Source organism: Leucopleurus acutus (assembly GCF_964270905.1).
Source record: "Leucopleurus acutus genome assembly, chromosome: 5".
Taxonomy (NCBI): Eukaryota; Metazoa; Chordata; class Mammalia; order Artiodactyla; family Delphinidae; genus Leucopleurus; species Leucopleurus acutus.
This window is the reverse complement of record NC_139147.1, coordinates 77,947,246-77,968,218: the sequence shown is the minus strand read 5'-3', so window position 1 is coordinate 77,968,218 and position 20,973 is coordinate 77,947,246. Positions and strand designations below refer to the sequence as shown.

The window sequence follows — 20,973 nt, the reverse complement described above, 5'->3', positions numbered from 1 at the left end:
AAAAGATAAAGATACAAAAGAGCAGCATCATGAGGGCCTTGAAATGGAAACTTATTAGAATATATAGTTTCGTGGCTACAAAGAACTCTCCAAATCTTAACAGAGAACAGCTGTGACATGTCGGCAAGAACGTTGGCCTTGGTCCACAAAAAGCTCCCCTGAGTCACAGTGGACATTCTCTCAGCGTCTGACTGGACAGATCATGAAACTTCAGCTTTCCTTCTCACAGGGCTCTCCTGAGGAAGTGAGGACGTGTGTATAAATGTCCTTCACAGATTTCCAAGCATGATGCAAACACAAGCAGTGATTACCTTCATTTCCATTGTAATCGTCACCACTCAAAAACAAAGAGAACCCAGTTCAGGAAGCTGAGTGCTGGGATATATTAGGCATGTCCTGACTCTGTCACTGATACACTGCATGACCTGAAGGAAGGAATTGCTCTGATTTTTCCAACACTGATTCTTTCCATGCATTTGAATATCGGAAATAATGATACTGGTTTCTCATGCACAGTTCGATAATGCAGTCAATAAGAGACTGACTCATAAACAAGCTACTAATAAGAAACAAAAGTTTTTAAACCCTAAGAAGGCATAGCACTGACATAACTTCAGCCCTATGGTCATGCCAGTTGTGATTTGAAAAGTAATGAGACCCCCCACTTACTACACTATGGGGCCAACTCTGACTTCCCTCACATGTTCACATTCCTTAGCTTCTTTCTAACCTCCTGCATCACATCTAGAAAGTCTTACTTGAAGGCCCAATTTTGACTGCTCCTAGACTCCCCACAAATTGCTAGATCATCTTTGGGAGCTGATGTTGTCACAGGAATTCAAAACAAGAAGCTGCAAATATTCTAACCATTGGCCTTATTAAACAATTCCTGCGCCAAGTGTTGTTTCAAGCAACAGCTTCCACTCCCTACTCCCCAACCCCCAGGGACAAAAGCATGCATGGGTCTGGAATGTATGAAAGGAAGTCAGAGATCTTAAAAATGTCAAGGACAAAAGAAACCTCTACATATGCTCTCTTACATCTTCACGGCCCATATTTGATTTATGTAAGCTCAAAAGCGTTCTGAAAAATACTTTTAGGTCATATTATTAAACCTTATGGCCAGCATGGATGTTGTTATTGTGCAAGTAAAATGAGCAGCTTACCAATCCAAAAATGGGAGGAAGACCTAAACAGACATTTCTCCAAAGAAGACATACAGATGGCCAACAAATACATGAAAGGATGCTCAACATCACTAATCATTAGAGAAATGCAAATAAAAGCCACAATGAGGTATCACCTCTCACCAGTCGGAATGGCCATCATCAAAAAATCTACAAACGATAAATGCTGGAGAGGGTGTGGTGAAAAGGAAACCCTGCTGCACTGTTGGTGGGAATGTAAATTGATACATTATGAGATACCTTATACATTATGAGAATGTAAATTCTCCATTATGGAGAACAGTATGGAGGTTACTTAAAAAACTAAAAATAGAACTACCATATGACACAGCAATCCCACTACTGGGCATATACCCTGAGAAAACCATAATTCAAAAAGATACACGTACCACAATGTTCACTGCAGCTCTATTTACAATAGCCAGGACACTGAACCAACCTAAATGTCTATCGACAGATGAATGGGTAAAGAAGATGTGGCACATATATACAATGGAATATTACTCAGCCATAAAAAGGAACAAAATCGAGTTATTTGTACTGTGGTGGATGGACCTAGAATCTGTCATACAGAGTGAAATAAGTCAGAAAAACAAATACCATATGCTAAAGCATATATATGGAATCTAAAAAAACACGGTACTGATGCAACTAGTGGAGAGGGTGTGGAGAAAAGGGAACACTCTTGCACAGCTGGTGGGAATGTGAATTGGTACAGCCACTATGGAGAACAGTATGGAGGTTCCTGAAAAAACTACAAATAGAACTACCATAGCAATCCCACTACTGGGCATATACCCTGAGAAAACCATAATTCAAAAAGAGTCATGTACCAAAATGTTCATTGCAGCTCTATTTACAATAGCCCGGAGATGGAAACAACCTGAGTGTCCATCATCGGATGAATGGATAAAGAAGATGTGGCACATATATACAATGGAATATTACTCAGCCATAAAAAGAAACAAAATTGAGCTATTTGTAATGAGGTGGATAGACCTAGAGTCTGTCATACAGAGTGAAGTAAGTCAGAAAGTGAAAGACAAATACCGCATACTAACATATATATATGGAATTTAAGAAAAAAAATATCATGAAGAACCTAGGGGTAAGACAGGAATAAAGACACAGAACTACCAGAGAATGGACTTGAGGATACGGGGAGAGGGAAGGGTAAGCTGTGACAAAGTGAGAGAGTGGCATGGACATATATACACTACCAAACGTAAGGTAGATAGCTAGTGGGAAGCAGCCGCATAGCACAGGGAGATCAGCTCGGTGCTTTGTGACCGCCTGGAGGGGTGGGATAGGGAGGGTGAGAGGGAGGGAGACGCAAGAGGGAAGAGATATGGGAACATATGTATATGTATAACTGATTCACTTTGTTATAAAGCAGAAACTAACACACCATTGTAAAGCAATTATACTCCAATAAAGATGTAAAAAAATAAAAATAAAATAAAATACTTACAAAAAAGAAAAGAAACTAGTGGCATGGCAGGAATAAAGACACAGACGTAGAGAATAGCCTTAAGGACACGGGGGGCCGGCAGGGGGGAAGTGGGACGAAGTGAGAGAGTAGCACTGACATATATACACTACCAAATGCAAAAAGGATGGCTAGTGGGAAGCAGCCACATAGCACAGGGAGATCAGCTCGGTGCTTTGTGACCACCTAGAGGGGTGGGATAGGGAGGGTGGGAGGGAGACTTAAGAGGGAGCGGATATATGTATATGTATAGCTGATTCACTCTGTTGTACAGCAGCAACTAACACATCATTGTAAAGCATTTATACTCCAATAAAGATATAAAAAAATAAAATAAAATTATCTATGAAAAAAATAAGCAGCTTAGTGTGGTAAAAAATGTAAGAGAAATTTTTATTACTATAGTAATAGTAATTTTTTTAACATCTTTATTGGAGTATAATTGCTTTACAATGGTATGTTAGTTTCTGTTGTATAACAAAGTGAATCAGCTACACATAAACAAGTAATAGTAATTTTATGACATAAAACAATTTAACAAATTATACATATTCTTATATGAATAAGAAATTACTTGCTTTTTCATTACATTTGTATGAACTTGAACATTTTTTAAATTCCTTCCTGGGTCCTTATAGTAAACTTGTTGTATAAATAGAGTAAATATTTGTAGCATATCCCCCATTTCAGAGAAAGGGAAATCGTTTCAAAGAAATTAAAGACTTTTTCAGGGATCTGTGGAATCAGTCTATTGTTTTGTAATCAGACTGTATACCATTTAGGATTTAAACAACACTAGGGTAGAGTTAATCTCATGCTACAAAACTAAAAATTAAGAAGGTGAGGTCTGAAAATTAGAATTGTCACAATTCTTCTTAAGTTATATAAGCAAGATGTAAGACAGAATAATAGATGATAGGCAGCCCATTAGAAAAATAATACTGATAATAATATAACATCAGCAACAATTATTATTTACTGAGTGCTTATACTATGAGCCAGGTGCTGTTCTAGCTGCCTGACAGGTATTTGCTCATGAAATCCTCACAACACCCCTATGGACTTAACCCTGTTTTAAAGACAGAGGCTTTAAGTAACTTGTGGAAGGTCATAAAACACCATTTACTTTCTAGAACAGTATTTCTTAAAATATATCCATCGTCCATGGCTTATTACAAGGACCGCCAACAGTTTCAGACTTAAAAGTGATTTCGTTAAGGTATACTGCACTAATTGAAAATGTAGGTTCAATTAAACTACATTTAATTGAAAATGCAGATTTCAATTTTCATATAAATCCCATGATGGTCTTAATAATCATGACATTTTTAAGGTCATACAAGTTCTTTGCTGCACTACTCTGGGTGTTTTCTGTCAGCTACCATTCAGTTATCAAGGTGCATTTAATCTTTCTTACTTTATAACATTTACAGGTTGTTTATTATTATTAAATTTTCAATTGTATTATCATTGCTATGTTTTGATATAGTACCATTTTACAAAAATAAAAAAATGAAAAAGATACATGGTTCCTTAGTGATTCACCAAAGGCTGATAGTAGAGATAAAAACAGTAACAAACACCAGAACTAAAAATAATATAACTGATTAAAAAAAGACATTTTGCAAAGTTACACTCCTTATAGCAAAAATAATTACACTGAATACTACTGCCTAGAAGCTTATAAAAAAGAGTCTAAAATTAATAACATATTATGACTAGAAAGAAAGAAGAATGAGCTTCTGGAAAAATTCCATCTTTAAATGACTGCAAAATGTCACATAATACAATACACACAATGAGGAAGGACAATTACTATCATATGTTTTGATATAACTATATTTTACTGTATAGTTGGATAATCCACTAGAGAAGAATCACATCTGGTCAACTGGTACATATGTAAGGGAAAAGTCAGGAATAACTTGTTCATTTATCACTAAAAGCCCATGCATCATGAAAAAGACTTCAATGTTCCAGTTCAACTCATAATATTATGTGAATCAGAACATGCGTGTGTTGGAACAAGATATGTTGAAATCCAAATGGATGATAGAGCACTGATTTTTTTATGCAGCAAACAAAAAGTACATTTCAAATAAGAGGTCTTGCCTGAATGTCGATACTTAAAAACTGCTTTATTTGGGCTTCCCTGGTGGCGCAGTGGTTGAGAGTCCGCCTGCTGATGCAAGGGATGCGGGTTCGTGCCCTGGTCCGGGAAGATCCCACATGCCACGGAGCAGCTGGGCCCGTGAGCCATGGCCGCTAAGCCTGTGCGTCCGGAGCCTGTGCTCTGCAATGGAAGAGGCCACAACTGTGAGAGGCCCGCATACTGCAAAAAAAACCTGCTTTATTCATAGAGAACAGTTGGTATTGACATTTTATATCCTGATCTTGACATTGTCATTGTCCTTGTCCTTGTCATTACAGGAAATAACAAAAATGTTGAATAAAATTGAATCTTAATTATTAGCTTACAAATTTTCAGAAGGGAGTCTGTAGAACTGTGTAGTAAATACAACACTTTTTCTAACACTGAATTTAGAAAAGAGAGATACAGTTTTTGAATTGAGTGATGAGATCAAAATATTTCTTCAGGACACTGACACTGCTGAAAAAGACTATTTCTATGATTGCAAAAAGCTTGCCTATTTGGCTTTCCTCTTCAATATATTCAGTATTTTATATTGCCTAAGCTTAGTGTCTAAATATCAAAATTTTTAATGTTGAGCATAAGATACGAGTATTTACTGAGGCCATATTGAAGTGCAAACAGTTTAATTGCTGAGAGTTTCACAGTTTACTAACATTTAATGACCTTGTTTTATTAAGGAAATATTCTGCCAAATATTAAAACATATTAAAGTTAATAGAGACTTTCAAGATTATACATTCCAATCACCTCATTTTATAAGTGAAGGAACTGAAGCCCAGAAAGGAGAAATTCATCATCTTATCACCATAGAGAGTTAGTGCCAGAGTTACAGTTAGAGCCACGGTCTCCAAACTCATTACTCTAGCACTGTTTCTAGTGCATCCACCCAGCTTCACATTAATAATCGTAAATTGACCTATGAACTTGGCACCCTCACGAAAGAGCCCTCTTTAAAAATGATGACCAAGTGCACAGAGTGGCATTTTTAAATGCCTAACTATATGGAGTATATTAAAGGGATAAATTCATGCCTTAGGAGAATTGACAGTTCAATTTCAACAAACAAGTATCAAGTTCCTACCAAGTGTAAAAAATCAGTGATGTTAGCCATGTGTGCATGTTGAGGTCAAAGACTTGCACATAATAATCTGGAACATAGGAAGTATTGATTATGGGACTGTCATATGGATTTTGGGACAGTGAGAAAGAGAAAAGAGAATTGTTACTTAGCGTTTTTTTTATTCTAAACCCTAAATTAAATTGGTTTCCCATATGTAACATGGTAGGTAAATCTTTATTAAATATCCTATTGGGAAAATGAACCAGAATGATCACATACTTACTTATTTATGAAGAGTTAAATCACAGTATTCCAGAGGGGTCTCCTCTATGGACCTATAAATAGGACCTATGGACCTATAAATAAGTGAAAGGGCGGGCGGGTGGCAACTCAGCTATAAAGGGCTGGGACTTTTTACACCTCTAAGGAAAGACTTAACAACCTTATATGAACCATAGCACAGTCCAGTTGATCTACTTAGGTTTGATTTAGTGGTGGTGAGATTTTTTTTGTTTAACTCACTAGATCACTGGCTTACTATAAAAGGATATAACTCAGGAACAACAAAATGGATGAGAGACAGAGGGCAAGGTATGGGGAAGGGGCTCGGAACTTCCAAGCCCTCTTCAAATGCCCTACTCTCCCAGCACCTCCACAGGCTCACCAATCCAGAAGCCCTCCAAATCCCATTCATTTGAGGTTTTATGGAGGCTTCATTATGCAAGCATGATTGATTAGCTCATTGACCACTGGTGACTGATTCAACCTCTAGCCCCTCTCCCCTTCCTGGAAATCAGAGGGTGGGACTGAAATTTCCAACCCCCCAATCAACGTTGGTTTCCCCAGCAACCAGCCCCCTCCTTAGGTGCTTTCCAAAGGTCACCTCATTAACATAAACCCAGCTGTGGTGGAAGTGGTGATGAGATTTGACTAGAGATTTTTCTTAGAGATCAGAAAGGCTTCTCTGTAGCTTTCTGCAGTACAGCATTGGTAACAAAGATTACCTCGAGTTTTTTTAAATAAAGTCCACTCAAATTGTCTTCATCATCATCATCATCACTATAATTTAAAGATCACTTAAAAAATCTGCATGAAGACTTCTGATTCTGAACAAGATGGAGTAAATTCATTTCTCCCTAGACCTTCTCTTGAGCACACCTAAAAACTCCGTACAGACACAGGAAGATTCTGAACGGTGGCATGAAGAGGCAGACGGGCTAAGGACCTGCCCCTTGAACACAGAGGTGAATTTCCTGGGTTTTCTTTTTGTCTCCCTTATATCCCTGATTGGACTCTGCCTGCAACCTGGACATACCAATGGGAGCAGACACAAAAAAGGCCCCCCCAAAGCATGCTCCCTTTAGTTAAAGAACCGAAATAGTGAGGCATAGCAAAATAGAAACATCTGTGATCATACTTGCCCAACTCCAGCCAAACACCAGGGGAAAAAAATCTTGCTGCCCCCTGCCCTTGGTTAGCTCCTAGGGCAGGGAGCCTGGACTTCTACTCCCCTCCTCCCCAAGGGTAGCAGGCACTCCTCCCCCTCCCAATTAGAGAGTAAGAAAATAATTTCAGAGGAGACGGAGCCAGATAAAGGGATTTTTTAAACATTCTTTAGGAACATTTAATATCCTTTAAATGTTCTTAAATATGATGATCTGGGCAGACCCCCTAGCAACTCATATGTGAAACTGACCGGAATGGACATTAGCAAAAGGTGTGATAACTGAACTACAGTGTGGAATACGGCAAGGTTTTCAGTTTAACCTCTGGATAGCACACAAACGAAGCAAACTAGCAGCGCCAAGGCTCTGTGAATGAAATTGGGTTTTCTGAGTATACCATAATACACTCGCTAAGAGAGGTGCACCCACTTTCAATTCCTAAGCGTGTTTGTTCTGATCAGTTGTTACCCATTTAACCTAAAACTCTCACTGGTACTATGCAATTAAATCCTTTTCAGATGTTATCTCAGAGATACTTGAGCCAGAAATCAAAGGACTGATGCAGATCATACATATGGATATTGTTACTGCTAAATATTCCGTGTGTGTGTGTGTGTGTGTGTGTGTGTGTGTGTGTGTGTGTGTGTGTTTCCGTGTGTGTTTTAAGGCCTTGGCACTTTTTTTTTTTTCTTTCCTTTTTTGCCTTATGTAAGTTATTTATAGGGAGTGTGCTGGTGACCATGGTCTAAGGTTACATTAGCCAGAATTAAGAAGCAGGATAGAGAAAAAGCTGTAAGATTTTTTCCAATGAAAAAGTCTTTAATGATACACCATCTGTGGGTATAAGACATTTTCATTTCATAAGATCATGGAGCCTTATTAACTCTGGATTGGAGAACATGTTAAATCTTATCTATCTCAACATTGCTTTAATGTTTAAACCTTAAAGGCAACTTCCCTGTTTAGGCATTTGCCTGACTTATGTTTGAACACCTTCTTTCTGGGCTGTGTATTATATCTGACAGCTGTCAGTGTTAGGAAAGTCTTCCATATCTGAGCCAAGGTCCTGTTTTCTGTAACTTATGTTACTTGGGCCTACGTGTTCAATTCCTAGGTGCCATAAAGATCAAGAACAATTGTCTCAGATAACGATCTTTTTAAAACGTCTTTTTTTATTTAGTCTACTCATCCCTATTTCAACTGTTTCTCATAAAACATAGTTTTGAGTCTTTTATCTATATGTTTTTTCCTTCCTGAATGTGCCCTAGTTTATCTTGTACCTCTTAAAGCTACCACCAAATTAAACATTAGTGTGTCCTTCTTCAACCTTTACTTTAAAATGACTGATTGTCCAAAGGCGAGGACTAGAGCATCAGACACACAGAAAGCACCTCCTTTCTTTTGACCTTTTAAACTTCCTTTATCTCCATTATACTGCTTTGTATTCCATTACCTTATCTCATCATTTTTCTTTTCCATAGGTAGATGATTGACTCACAGTGTACCAGTCCACTAAAGTATTTTAGAATCTCAGGCAGAGGTAGCAGAGTTCTTATAAACCATCTGGTCCAACTGTGCCCTTGTCCAAATGGAGACCTCACGGCATTAGTGCCACCATTGGAGACAGGGCCTAAATTGCTTGATTCCTGGACTCATAACTCACTATATTTTTATTTGAGCTACTCTTCCACTTGCCTGACTGTTATACAAGAAGCAGTCTTATTTTTGGTATCTGTGATGAGATGTTTGTTGATTCCCACACCTAGGCCATCTCCCAGGAGTACCTGAGATCAGGGTAGTGAAGAGGTTTAAAGGGGTTTAAAATTCCCAAGATGTGTTGGTCTGTGGGAAGAGATTTTATCTGTTAATAGGAAACAGTGAAGGTTTGGAATGTGTTTGAACAGAGTCTATTTTTTGAAAAATACAAAGAAGAGGCCACAATCTCAGGAAATTGTGAAATCAGAGGGTTAGAGAACGTAATGGGGAGAGAGCAAAAGGACTTTTCTCAAAACAGCAAACAGCAATCCCAAGTTTTCATTAAGAAGATGACTTGTTTTAGTCTGATGGTGAAAGGAGACTGCTAAGCATATGCTCCAATGTCTAGAGAATCAAACTTGAAGTCAGTAGCTCCAACTGAGCAGGTAAAGTTCCTGTTTTGTGTGTCCCCAAGTTTTCTCTACCTACTGTACATGTAATTATCGTCTCAGTTTATCATGATATATTTGCCTATCTATTCTTTGCCTTTCATATTCCCTTACAAATTTTCTCTCTCCATAGCAGCTATGAGGCAAGGAATAAGTACAGTTGACCCTTGAACAACATGGGGGGATAGAAGCACCAACATCTGCGTGGTTGAAAATCACATATGATTTACAGTTGGTCCTCCTTATTCACGGTTCTGAATCTGTGGATTCGACAACTGGGGATCATATAGTGCTGTAGTATTTACTACCGAAAACATCATGGGCCCCCATAGCACAAACCCATGTCATTCAAGGGTCAACTGTACTTCTGTGTCAATGCTGACCTAAGTAAGCCCACAACACTTTTTTTTAAATTAACTTCTCACAAGAAGCCAGTGAAGTGGTGTGATTATCCCCATTTTCCAGATAAGAAACTCAGGTTCATACATGTGAAATTTTCCAGTGTCACATAACTAATAAAAGGCAGGACTCTTTTGAATATAAGCCTGTTCCATGTCAAAACCCAAAGTGTGAGAAGTAAAAAAGAACTCCAGTTTTGTCATCAGAAAAACCTGGATTCAGATTCTGACTCTATTACCGACTAGCTGTGTGATCTCAGACATACCATGTAACCATTTAACCAGTTTCCCCTATTGCAAAATGAAGAAATGGGGAACATTTGGCTACACCTAGGATTTCAAAGAAACCTGAAATGGCAAAGTGGCATTTCCCTTAACAGTTGGTAAATATTCACTATTGTGCATGTGGAATCTGCCCCAAAGCCATTCCTTCCTTCTCTGTTTCACCAGGAAACTGAGCAGCTCTGCTACCCTGGGCTGTATCAAGGCAGAAACATCTCAGCCAAGTATGGGGCCTTTGGCATTACAGGAGTGAAGAAAGACCAACATCTGCTTCCGGATGATTGGTTTTATTACAGAGACATGGATTTCAGAGGATGCAACATCCATGTTTGTTTTTTTGTTTGCTTTTTAACACCTTTATTGGAGTATAATTGCTTTACAATGGTGTGTTCGTTTCTGCTGTATAACAAAGTGAATCAGCCCTACATATACATATATCCCCATATCTCCTCCCCCATGTTTGTTTTGTGTAAACTCCCTTCACATGTGGAGTCCTGCTTGGACTTTTTGATTTATTGTTCTTGCCTTCCTTTACCTAATTTTTGCTATCATCTCTTCATCTTCCTCCATCTATTTCTGCATCTCCCTCCGCTATGGTATGAATGTTTGTGTTCCCCCAACATTCATATGTTGAAACCTAGTCCCCAAGGTATTAGAAAGCAGGCATGTGGGAGCTGATTAGGTCATGAAGGCAGAGCCCTCATGAATGGAGTTCATGCCCTTATAAAAGAGGCTCCAGAAACCTTCCTGCAGTGTGAGGTCAGAGCAAAGCAAGACTCTCACCAGACACCATATCTGCAGGCACCATGATCTTTGCCTCCCAGCTTCCAGAACTCTGAGAATTAAATGTTTGTTGTTCATAAGCCACCAGCGTATGGTCTTCTGTTATACCAGCCCAAAAGGACTGAGACACCCTCTGACTCTCTCTCTCTCAATCTCACAATCATTTCTTCTTTCCTCTGACCCCCTCCCATTTTCCCCACTTTCCAGCCTTCTATAAGATGGCATTTGGGGTTTGAGTCAAGCTGCTTTCTAAGAGTATATGTGATACAGAACTAACCCCAAGAAAACCAAGAGTTGCAGTGGATTACTTTTACATGACTGAGTTCGGGTACTTTCCAAGTTGAATGAAAAACACATTAATTCTGGAGTTTGGAGTTCGCAATTGAAAGGTGTTAGTTTGTATTGCTAAAGTAACCTGTCCTGTCATGTTCAGATAATAAGTAGAGAGAAGTCAGATACTCTGGCTGAATCAGCGCAGCCACGGGCAGGACCAGCGAAGGGATATAAGCCCAGTGATTTGCATCTTGCAGAAAGAGGCTCTATTTCCAGTGGAATTCCCCTCATAAAAGATATGAAGCTATAGCCAAACTTCTTCATAAATATCATGATTCATCAGTGGGTATACTGCCATCTAGCATATGAGTTGTCCAAAACTTGATTTGTACTTGTCTAATGTCCATGCCCAGTTATCTTAAACATGGCTACATGTTTAAATCAGTGGTTCTCAATGTGGGGTGATTTTGACCCCAAGAGACATTTTGCAATGTATAGAGACATGTTTGGTTGTCACAGCTTAGAAGCAAGGTGAAGTGTGTTGCTACTGCTGTTGAGTAGGTAAAGGCCAGGGATGCTGCTAACCGTCCTAAAATGCACAGGACAGCCCATCACAACAAAGAATTATCCATCCCAAATAGCAATAAGTCAAAGTTGAGAAACTCCAGTTTAAATGCCTACTGACCTGAATACCCGCAGATTCCACTGTGTAATTGAGCCCTTGATCATCCTATTGAAACAATAATTGTCTGTGAAAAGTCTCTGTCCCTAGTGGCATTTCTAAATGCCTTGTACTACAATCAAATGCTGATTGTTGATCCTGGATTCAATCTGAAAAATATTACTAAGAAATAATTCTTACTTCAGTGGGGAAATAATTTTTTTATGGTCTTCTGGATTAATCTTTGATACTATAATTTGAGATCATTTTTGAAAACAGCCAAATCTGGCTTTAAGGTAATTCACTATGTCTGGTGTCCTAATTATGTGTTGATTTTTTTGTGCAAGCTTATTAATCTTGACGAAGTGAAAACTAAAAATTTAGCATTCAAGCAGAAAGAATAAATCAAAATTGGCTGAATTAACTTTCCTGTGATGCAGGGTTTGTTAACAATTTCTGTTTTGTTTTAGATTTATTTATTTTATTATACCTTTTGCTTTTCTCCATTCCTTTTCCAGAGTTCCAGTATAATTACACTGTAATCTTCAGCAGTGTCTCATTACTTGCACAAAAACTCAACCCATTATTTGTAGATAATGAACTCCAGCAGGATCATTCTGATAGCCCTGAACTTCTGGAAAATCTGACTTCTTGGATCTCCCTCCTTCTGGCTCTTATATCTTCATTTCCCTTCCAAAGAAGATTCTTTGCCTCATTCATTTTCATTAGATTTATTGGGGGAATAGCGTTAATCCAGGGGCCTGTTTATGAATTTTTCCCAGAAATGGGCAGAATAGTAGTGCAAGGAATAACATTGCACAAGGTAGCTTTTATTTTCAGGGTCTATCCCATTTGGCAAATAATGTAACTGGCATGCTATGTGTGTCAAATTAATTTTGTTACGTTTGTGTTTTCAGTGTGTGTCTTACAAATAGTGGTCATCAGCAATGTCACAGAGGTGGGAATTGGGGTTCTTAGATTCTAATCCTGACTCTTCCATTAAATTGCTGGATAAATTTGGACAACTTGATTCTTTTTCAGATTTTATTTTCCCATATTTAAAATGGGAGGATGGGGACACAAATGTTCCATGATCGTGGCAGGGAGCAGTTGCAGAAAGATGGGGAGCCGAGAGGAGAGGGAAATGAATATCTTTCCCAACATACGCTCAACTCATGCACAAATCATATGGGGAAAAGGGACATAAAAAGAATTTCATAGTAGATGCCTATGTCTGTGGAGCAAATTAAATAAGAAGCTGTATGGCCTTCATTTTATTAGAACCAAAGCCCTAACATTACCTCTACCACTACCTACTTCTCTCCTCCCTTGATTGATCCCAACAACCCTCTCCTTTGCAGATGTAATTTCACTGTGTAGATCATCAGTAAGACACGGAATGTGAAAGGAGAGAAAGAGAGAAATAAGTATAGAAAACAAAGTAAAGCAGAGAGGGGTGTGGTCAAGTGAAATCAGCTTCTTCTGACTATAGCCTGCAGCTCTCCTCAGTACTAAACCCCAAAAATCACACACACGGCACTGAAACATACCGTGCAGAAGGCTGACTACAAATCATTTTTTTTTAAAGATGTGTTTGGGCCATTTGGCAACTGAGGGCCAGCTCTCATGGAAATTACATAGCTAGGAAGTCAGACAGCAGGAAAGGAGGGATGCATAAAAGGACAGAAAAAGAATTATAGGAGAAAAGCTGAATGGAAAAAAAGACAGGAGAAATTATTTTTCCTAATGAGAAATGCAAAATTTTCCACCAGACAAGTGACTCTTGGCTAAGTGGCCAACATATCACGTGAATGAAAATGCAGGGTGCGTGGGGTAGTGCAGGAAACAGGGCCTTGTATCTGCACTGTCGCTGGAGGTACCAGGTCCACCGCAGGTCTCAGTGGCATCACTGATTCACCAGACTGCCCCTCAGGAGGTAGCAATACCCACTGCACAGAGTCCGGAAAAAGCACTGGACTATAAATTAAAATACTTACATTCCAACCCAGTTCTGCTTGCTCACCCTCCTTGATTTGTCATGGAACCTCTGAGGCCAGTGTCATCAGCTGTTAAGTGACAGGGATAGACTTCTTCATGATTTCTGAGGTTCCTTCACGCTGTAGCATTTTTACCGTTTTAATAATTATCACTCCTCACCCTTGCAAGACTGCATTTCTTAAGGAAAATACTCATCCCTCCCTCTCTCACCCCTGCTTCACTGCCCCAAACCAATTATTTAACTTGGAGAGAGAGGGTTGAACAAGATGCTCTCTTGGAGAGCTCCTTCCAGCTCTCTAAGATCTGGGATTCTAAGACACCCAAGTTTACTCAATTCCTTAGTAATACAAAAGAACCATTATTACACCAAATCCAATCAGTTTTCATTTTACGTGAACCCATGCACTTTTCAGAATTTTCAAACTCCATCCACGAAGCAAACTGACATTTTATCAAACATTCCCAAAAGAATACCACACACCTATCCCTTTGGAGTTTATCACTGAGCAAATGATATTCGTGACAGAATACATTTGGTTCTCAGAGATGGGATCTGTGGAGACAAGCAGTTTATTACTTTCTTTTATTAAAACTTGTAAAGGAATACCTGTTTCGCCAGACCGAGATAGGAGAAAACCTGTAAGCAAGTGCTTCCCTCATCTAATTGAATTTTAAGCTGCTGTAGCACTGACTGTTTGTAATCACAATGCATGACTGATAAAGAGCTGACTGGGCTTTCAAATGGTCAGCCTCCTGGAAGGAAACAATAGAAATTCTATCTCCTTAGCACACAGGAACTAAATGCTGGCTACACAAAGAAGCTCCCAGGTTTCCTTCCTAAGGCATGGGACAGAAAGATGATGACTAGTGGATTTTGATGATTCAAGCTCAAAAAAAAAAAAAAAAGAAAAATTCCAAATGTAAGAAGAAAAAAAAAGTCTCATCCCTTGAAGAAATAACCGCTAGGAAACTTCAAAACAACTATTTCATGAAGACATAAAATCCACTTCCTATTTGAAATAATTTGGGGACAAAATGTACATAGTCTACATATAGGTAAAAAGAGATTTAAATATGGGATTTGGGAAATGTTTTTATTCTGAACTAATAGAATATGTATCATGTCATGTGGCCTATGTTTCAAACTTCTTTAAAGGCCTTCATCTAGAAAGAGAAAGAAGTTGATAAAGCAGAATAAGAGCGAGGAAAATCCTTGAACTTACTTTTTCTCTTTTCTAGAAACCACTAATAAAATAAATTATGGTCAAGAAAAAGGACGTTTGGGGAGCTGACTCTAGGAAGGAGATAGAATCGCCTAACTTAATTGCATTTCCTCCCCCCCCCCACCAATCTTAAGAAGAAAAACAAAGGTCACAGAGCACAAAGCACCAACTCAGAAACAAAACATGGAGGCGCAAGCTTGTTTTAAGTAAAAAACATAAATAAGCAGCACTGGTTGTCTTTTTTTTTTTAATTTTTTTTCTTTAACTAAATGGTTGGGAACACTGAAAGAAAAACAGATACTGTCAAAGTATTCCTGATTATAAAGTACACAGATAAAAAAAAAGAAAAGAATCTCACTTACGTTTGTTTAAATTCCACAAATGTACATAAAACAGGCACAGCGTGTCAAGAATTTTCCGAAGCATAGTTTTAGGAAATAAGGATTAAATTAGAAAAAAAAATGGAGGGGGAGGGAAAGGAGGTTTGCAACATTAGCCGGAACTTGCAAGTAGAAGAGAGTGAAAAGTCAAGCAATCTACAGTCCTTCTATAACTTTCTCCCCCAACTGACCAGTCAGGAAACCAAATAACTAATTTGAGAAAACCTCCTGCCGCCACACAGAAATCTTTTTCAACAATATTTCATACACGAGCAACCAAACTATCATTCATTCAACAAACATACACTGAGCATTTACTGCTACTGCCCCCTGTTTTAGGTATTTGAGGGGAATATAAATGCTGAGACCCAACTCAGACCTACTGAACCTAAATCTCCAATTTGAAATCCCATTTTTAATGCCCAGGGGATTCATACTAATAATCATCCATCTGCTGATCTTCCAGATCTGGAAACTCCTACTTTAGGAGGTGCAAAAATGCCTGTGACCGTTCTTGATCTCAAGGAGCTCACATTAAGTGATGAACAAATATATGAATTTCTCCAAAACAAGGTTAAAAGTGAAACATGATATGAGAGGAACATATTCTTTACTGTGGACATTCAGAGGAGCGAGAAATGATGGATTGTTGGGAGCTGCAGAGAGAGTGAAAGAGGATCTCACAGAAATAGGTATATTTGTGCTAGTACACTTACCATTTGAACACATAGAGAAGAAGGTGGGAAAATCTACTGTTATAACTAATAATAATAAGAGATACATCTCCAGTGTTTCTGGAAACAGAAATGGGCCCTGTCCCCGGTGCTTTATATAAATCCTCTCTTAAACCTAAACCAATCAGGTAGGTCCCGTTATCTCCCCATTTTGCAGATGGGGAAACTAAAGCTTAGAAAGTTTATGTGATTTGCTCGCAGTCACAGAGCTAGAGATTGAAGAGCTAAAGTTCAATCCCAGATCGACCCCATGCCAGAGCCTACATGTCTCCCAAAGAAGAATAAATAAACCCAGATGTGCAGAAGTGTCAGACACATAAGATTAAGCATCCATTGTTCCCTCTAGCTGAAGGATGGCAGAGTGGGAGGAGACTGGGCCTGTAAAGTTAAGGGGCAGCCAGGCTGAGGGGTGCTGTATTCAACACTGTGGGCTCTACACAGAAGCAAGGGGAAACCAGCGAAGGTTTCCGAGGAGAGACCACTCTGATAAAAGCTTTATCTTAGGTTTTAGGCTGTGAATCATGAGTTATATCTTACAATTTGAAATAATAAAATTTGAAAGTTTGAAGAGTCTCACCCTGCCTTTAAACAAAAAAAGTGTGGATAGGATCTAAGTGGAACTACCACCTCGTAGCTGTCCAGAGGATTTCCCAGCATGCCAGGGCTTAAGGAAGAGTCTACAGAATAGCCCTTAAGATAAATGCAGTGAGTGTCTGTTACCCCACAGGACAAGGACTGACTCATTCCTGGAGCTGTCCAAATCTGGCAAAAGGACAGCCCTGGGGACACAGCATTCCCTGGGACCTGAGGTGACTCCACGGGACAGTGGATGTGCACATGCACGACCAATTACTGGCAGAGCCCAGACCCCGGACTCCCAGTCCTGTGCTCAATTCATCAAATCAAATCATATGTGACACTGGGTGAGCCCCTTGCCTTGTCTGGATTTCCCTTTCCTCATCTGTGAAATGAGAAATTGATCTCAACAGGCCTTAGATTTCACAATTCTCAATCTTTCCCTTCCAACACTCTAGCATAAAGAATCCGCTTCCATCAGTAGCTCACTAACTGGGATTTGGGGGAGGAAGAGCATCTCCCAAGAGCTTCTACAGTTTGCAAACCCCTAGCTGAGAATAAATGTGTTTCCTTATCTCTAGGAAGTCTGCTAGTTCTGACCATATTACAGGATTCACAATTCTCAAACCTTGGCTACAAAGTCCTCACTGAATTCAATGTGGCCCAGGATTATTCTTTTCAAATACAGACTGGATCACTGATGTCCAAAGTAAGCAACACAAGGTACCATGATCATATGCAGGTATATGCAGGGAACCCCTCTATCTTCAGGGAATGGACACTTTAGGATTCAAACCTGTCAGAGCCCAAAGATACTGTTATTTTGCGAGTTTTGTTTTGCTCTCAGAAGATTGTGTGTGTGTGTGTGTGTGTGTGTGTGTGTGTATTTATGAGTGAAATTCCCAAGAAGCCAAGCAAAGGCTAAAATTGTGGCGTTCTTGCGGGGAGGGAACACCTTATTCGATGTTCATAAAGATGCTCCTGTAAACTCCAACCCATCAAAAATGAATTTCCAAAGGGGTAAGAAGATTTCCTCCTTAAGAGATGATCAATTATGTAGAAATTGTACCTATCGGAGCGGAGGTGAACAGGAAGCAGATGCAAGATTTGTTCTGCTCTCAGAAACATTGCCAGTAAAACAGAAATTGGCACATGAACTCACATAATTTTGAAAGGACTTCTTAAACTTCATTGGTTCATCAGACCACAGACAGTAGTTCACCCACAGAGCTACCTGTGAGTGACTCTCTCCTATAATCAATTCACTGAAAAAAACTGAGGCATGTTAAACCTATGGCTTCATCTTCTTTGACCTCCAACCAGGAGATGGGAGCAGGAGAATGATCAATGTTAACATTAGCAGTGAAGCAAGTGTAATGACAGAACCAAAGACACTCACATTTTGAGAGTTACCTCGTGGTTATTTATTTTTATAGGAGTGAAAATAAATATGCATTCCTTTTCCAGACCTGAGAAAGGAAAATGTGCCCAAGATGTGTGACAGAACAATCAACAGGACTACCAACCTCACATCTGAGACTCCTGGGAAGACAGTATTACCGGGGGACCAAACCCGACCACCCACATTCTGCTCTGGGAACTAGCTTAGTATATATATCTTCAGCTGTCGGGTACTCACAAGCCCCTCTCTGCCTGCTACTGACTGATTTCTCTAAAGACCACCAAAACCTGTGCCACTCGTTTAAAAGAAAGCAGATTTATACTTAATACATGCCTCAGCAAATGCTCCAGGAGGCACAAGCAAATAGAAGACAAATCCTGGAAAGGATTCAGGCTTTCTCCTTATTTCTTGCCCAAGATACTAAATCTAGCAACTTAGCCAGAGCACTGGGAGTTAAAGAGTTAGTTACAGTTGTGATTTCCTGAACTCTACCCAAAACTGCAAATCTGCAGAGAGCCCTACCAACTGTGAGCTCAGAGACCTTGTGGGATGAGCTGCAAAAGACATTAGAATATCAGCACCTGGTGTGTATTTTCACCACTCCAGAAATGCAGCCTGGTCCATTGGCTGGCATGACCAACCAACCAACCCCCAAAGCTGCCACTTCTCCAACAGCTGGAGAACAGACATTGATATACTGACATAGAAAGGCAGAAGGGGGAGAAAGTGTAAATTCAGAGCAACATGGATGAGTGAGAGTGGGAGATTAAGGAACACGGGCTAAATTCTCTCTGCCATCATCTAAGTGAAGCGTTCACTTAGATCTTTAAAACTGTGAATGTAGGGAAGATGTCAATATACACTGTCTGCCTCCTGGCACTAACTTCAGGCAAGTTGAATACACAAAAGTAAAACCAGAAAGAGGGAGCATCTGGTGGTGAATAACTCAGTCCGATGCTCACCTCCAGAAACTGGAAGCCTTCTATCAAAGGAGAAAGAGTCAGCACTTTGGGTACTTTTAGTGAGACTGCCTCACACAGATTCACCTCTTCCATGCATACCTCCTCTTTAACCTTTGATCTTCCCTTTTTGTGCTAAGTGCAGGGGAAAAGACAGAGGGATGGGTTTCGGAGCAAGTCTTCTTTTAACTCTGCTGTTTTGAGACCGCTCTCTTTTAAACTTCAAAGAAAAGGTGCAGACTAGCTTGTAGGAGGGATGAGGGAGCGGAGATGGAAGAGAAACTGGGTGAAGACCAGGGAATGAAGCGAGAGGAGACCTTATACTAGACCCGGCTCTACCAACGTTCAGACATTAGTGCTGAATGGGTACTTTAAACGTCTTATCAGTACAGTCCTCTTTTTGAGAGAGAAGTGGATGCCGAAAGAGCTAATGGCTTGCCCAAATTCACTGAGTGTTGGTTACAGAGCTCGGGCCACCAGCTATGTAGATCCACACATGAGACAGAACCGTTAAAGGAGACCCAGTCAGACTCGCTAAGGAGCAGCGCGCCGGCCAAGAGACAGGAGCCGCGGGGAGGGCTGGAGCGCATCCCAGGGCAGCGAGGGGCGTGAGGTGTGCGCTCTGGGTACCTTGATGTAGGCCCGCTGCAGGTAGTTGTAGGGCACTCGGCGCTGGAAGTCGCTGCGCACATCCTCGCTGGCGCGGTGGCGGGACGCGGGGCCCCCGAGGCGCTGGCTCTGGCAACTGCAGTAGCAGCGCGCCCGCTCAAGCAGGGCGCGGAAGAAGGGCAGCTCGGCCCCTGGGCCAACGCCGGGGGGCACGAGCGGGCAGCGCGCGGCGCAGTGGCGGGCGCAGCGGGCGCGGATCTCCCGCAGGCGCCGGTGGCTGCGCAGCGCCGCTTCTAGGTCGCGCACGGCCACCTCGTAGTCCCCGCTGTAGTAGGCGGCCACGCCGCTGGCGTAGAGCAGGTCGAAGGGCTGCAGAGGCCCGGGCTCGGGCTCGCGCTCCGAGCACCGGCCGTCCGGGGGGCCGCCCCACAGCGGCGGCGGCAGCAGTAGCCAGGGCAGCAGCATAGGCAGCTGCGCCCAGATACGCTCCCGCATCCTCCGCCGCGGACGGGCGCCGGCCGGCCACGCTCGCAGTCGGCTCTGGGCACTTGGCGTCCAGGCCCCGTCTCTCGGCTCCGCGGGCGAGATCGCCGGCCCCGCCGCCTGCCGGTTGACCCGAGAGCCTCAGGTGACCGGCGGCGCTCGGCGGACTGAGAGGCGGAGGCCGGCTCGGACGGCCGCTCTTAAAGGGACGCCCACAGCTCACACGCTCCTCCTGCTGCCCGAACCTCTGCTCGCCGCTCGCCGCCGGCGCTCAGCGCGCGCCCTGCAGGCTCCCGGCTGCAGCCGCCAGGAGGCCAGGGCCCTCACACCCCAGTGCCAGCCAGAGAGCCAGCCCCGCTGGCGGCCAGCCCGGGGGGGCCAGAGCCTGACGCGTGGGGTCCATTCGAGGTTGCAGAATGGACATGATTACTCCCTTTTTAGAGAGGAAGAAAAGCCGGCTTAGCGAGGATAGGGCTTTCATCATTTTCTGAAATTTGTCCGTGACCTCGCAGTTTGCAGCGTCCTTCACCTTCACATGGAAGCTCCCTCTCCGGCTGTGAGGAAAGCCCTAGAGGGCCCGTTGGCTCCGTTGGGAGGCCTGAGGAGAAAAGTGATTAGTCCACGTTTATAGAACTGTGAAAAAGCGAAGGAAGGACTCAACCCTGGGCCTTTCGAATCAAAGCTTGCTTACTGCTCCTTCTCTTAGAGAAGGTCCCACCCTTGTTTCTCATC

The 20,973-nt window shown here is 41.3% G+C and overlaps 1 protein-coding gene across 1 annotated transcript in view; it reads right to left on the bottom strand.

The window, feature by feature from the left end:
• The window catches only part of P3H2 (prolyl 3-hydroxylase 2), a 160,194-nt gene extending 139,857 nt beyond the window's left edge, over window positions 1-20,337 (bottom strand). Inside the window, exon 1 of the mRNA XM_082840146.1 lies at window positions 19,780-20,337. Within this exon, the coding sequence (XP_082696272.1) occupies window positions 19,780-20,253 (474 nt within the window). The 5' untranslated portion in view covers window positions 20,254-20,337. The remainder of the gene's footprint in view (window positions 1-19,779) is intronic.
• Window positions 20,338-20,973: the final 636 nt, after the last annotated feature.